This window comes from Triticum dicoccoides, chromosome 7B, assembly GCF_002162155.2.
Source record: "Triticum dicoccoides isolate Atlit2015 ecotype Zavitan chromosome 7B, WEW_v2.0, whole genome shotgun sequence".
NCBI lineage: Eukaryota > Viridiplantae > Streptophyta > Magnoliopsida > Poales > Poaceae > Triticum > Triticum dicoccoides.
Window position 1 is genome coordinate 317,437,254 of NC_041393.1, and position 1,104 is coordinate 317,438,357.

Sequence of the window (1,104 nt, forward strand, 5' to 3'; positions counted from 1 at the left end):
GATTACGGGGAGGTTAGTTGAAATTCACGGGGAGGATTATTCTGTACATCCCATCCCTAGCGATTTGTCTGTAGGTTAGTTGCCAGCACTGATAGAAAAAGACAGCACATTCAAAGTAACATCAAATCTCAACGGAGCGTTCAAAGATCCTCGCGGACCATCATAGCACATACAGAGAAGACCCTAACACACATCAAGCAAGCAAGAAAAACGCATCTACCCAGCTACTCTATTAAACATACAGTTTTGCTAAAGCACATCTAGATGTGCTCTAAGTATTGCACATCTAAGTCCTATGTCATTGATTTTATGCTAAGAACCATGCAAGCATTTTCTTTTATCTTTTTCCTCTGTCTTTCTAGTTTGATTGAGTCACTTAGATGTGCAATAACTATGACACATCACAGGATCCGGTCTACGCGGGCAAGAGCAAAGGATCGCACCAGAACTTGAACTCGGGCAGGCGGCGGACGAAAGGACGGAACTCGTCCGAGGAGCGCGTGGGGAGCGCGGGCCCCTCGCCGAGCACCTCGGCGAGCTCGGGGTCGACCTGAGGCGACAGGAAGGCGATGAGGAGGTTGAGGAGGTAGATGCCGAGGGCATAGGTCACGATGTAGTAGCCGCCGACGAACCACGCGCGCAGCGCGTACACCAACACTACCCCAGCGAGGCCCAGCCAACGGCGGCCCACGTACGGAGTTGACCGGTCCAGCAGGTGCTGAAACCGCCGGGATGCCGTGGCGACCGCTGCCGACAGGGCAGCGGCGGGCCCCCCGCTATCGCTGCTGTGGGTGGAGGCAGCCGGAGCAGGGGCGGAGGCGGAGGCAGTAGAGGAAGAGTCCATCATGGCGTTGAGCGGACTGGGGTTAGGGATCTCGTGCATCCCATCCCATCCCATTCACGTGTAAACATGTGCCTCCTCGGAGCTTAGAGCTTCTCGGCCGTTCGATTGGAATCTCCTCGCGAACACAGACCGTCGGATCTCGATCCAAATCACTATGTTTGGATATTTGCCGGATTAACTTCAGTCGTCGGATAAATTTTAATTGCATCAAAATGTAATATCCTTGCCCCCACTGAGGCATTTTTGTCATTTCATATATG

At 52.8% G+C, this 1,104-nt stretch overlaps 1 protein-coding gene across 1 annotated transcript in view; it reads right to left on the reverse strand.

The window, feature by feature from the left end:
* The window catches only part of LOC119336646 (protein RER1A-like), a 13,114-nt gene extending 12,232 nt beyond the window's left edge, over positions 1-882 (reverse strand). Inside the window, exon 1 of the mRNA XM_037608703.1 lies at positions 444-882. Coding sequence (XP_037464600.1) covers positions 444-847 — 404 coding nt within the window. The 5' untranslated portion in view covers positions 848-882. The remainder of the gene's footprint in view (positions 1-443) is intronic.
* Positions 883-1,104: the final 222 nt, after the last annotated feature.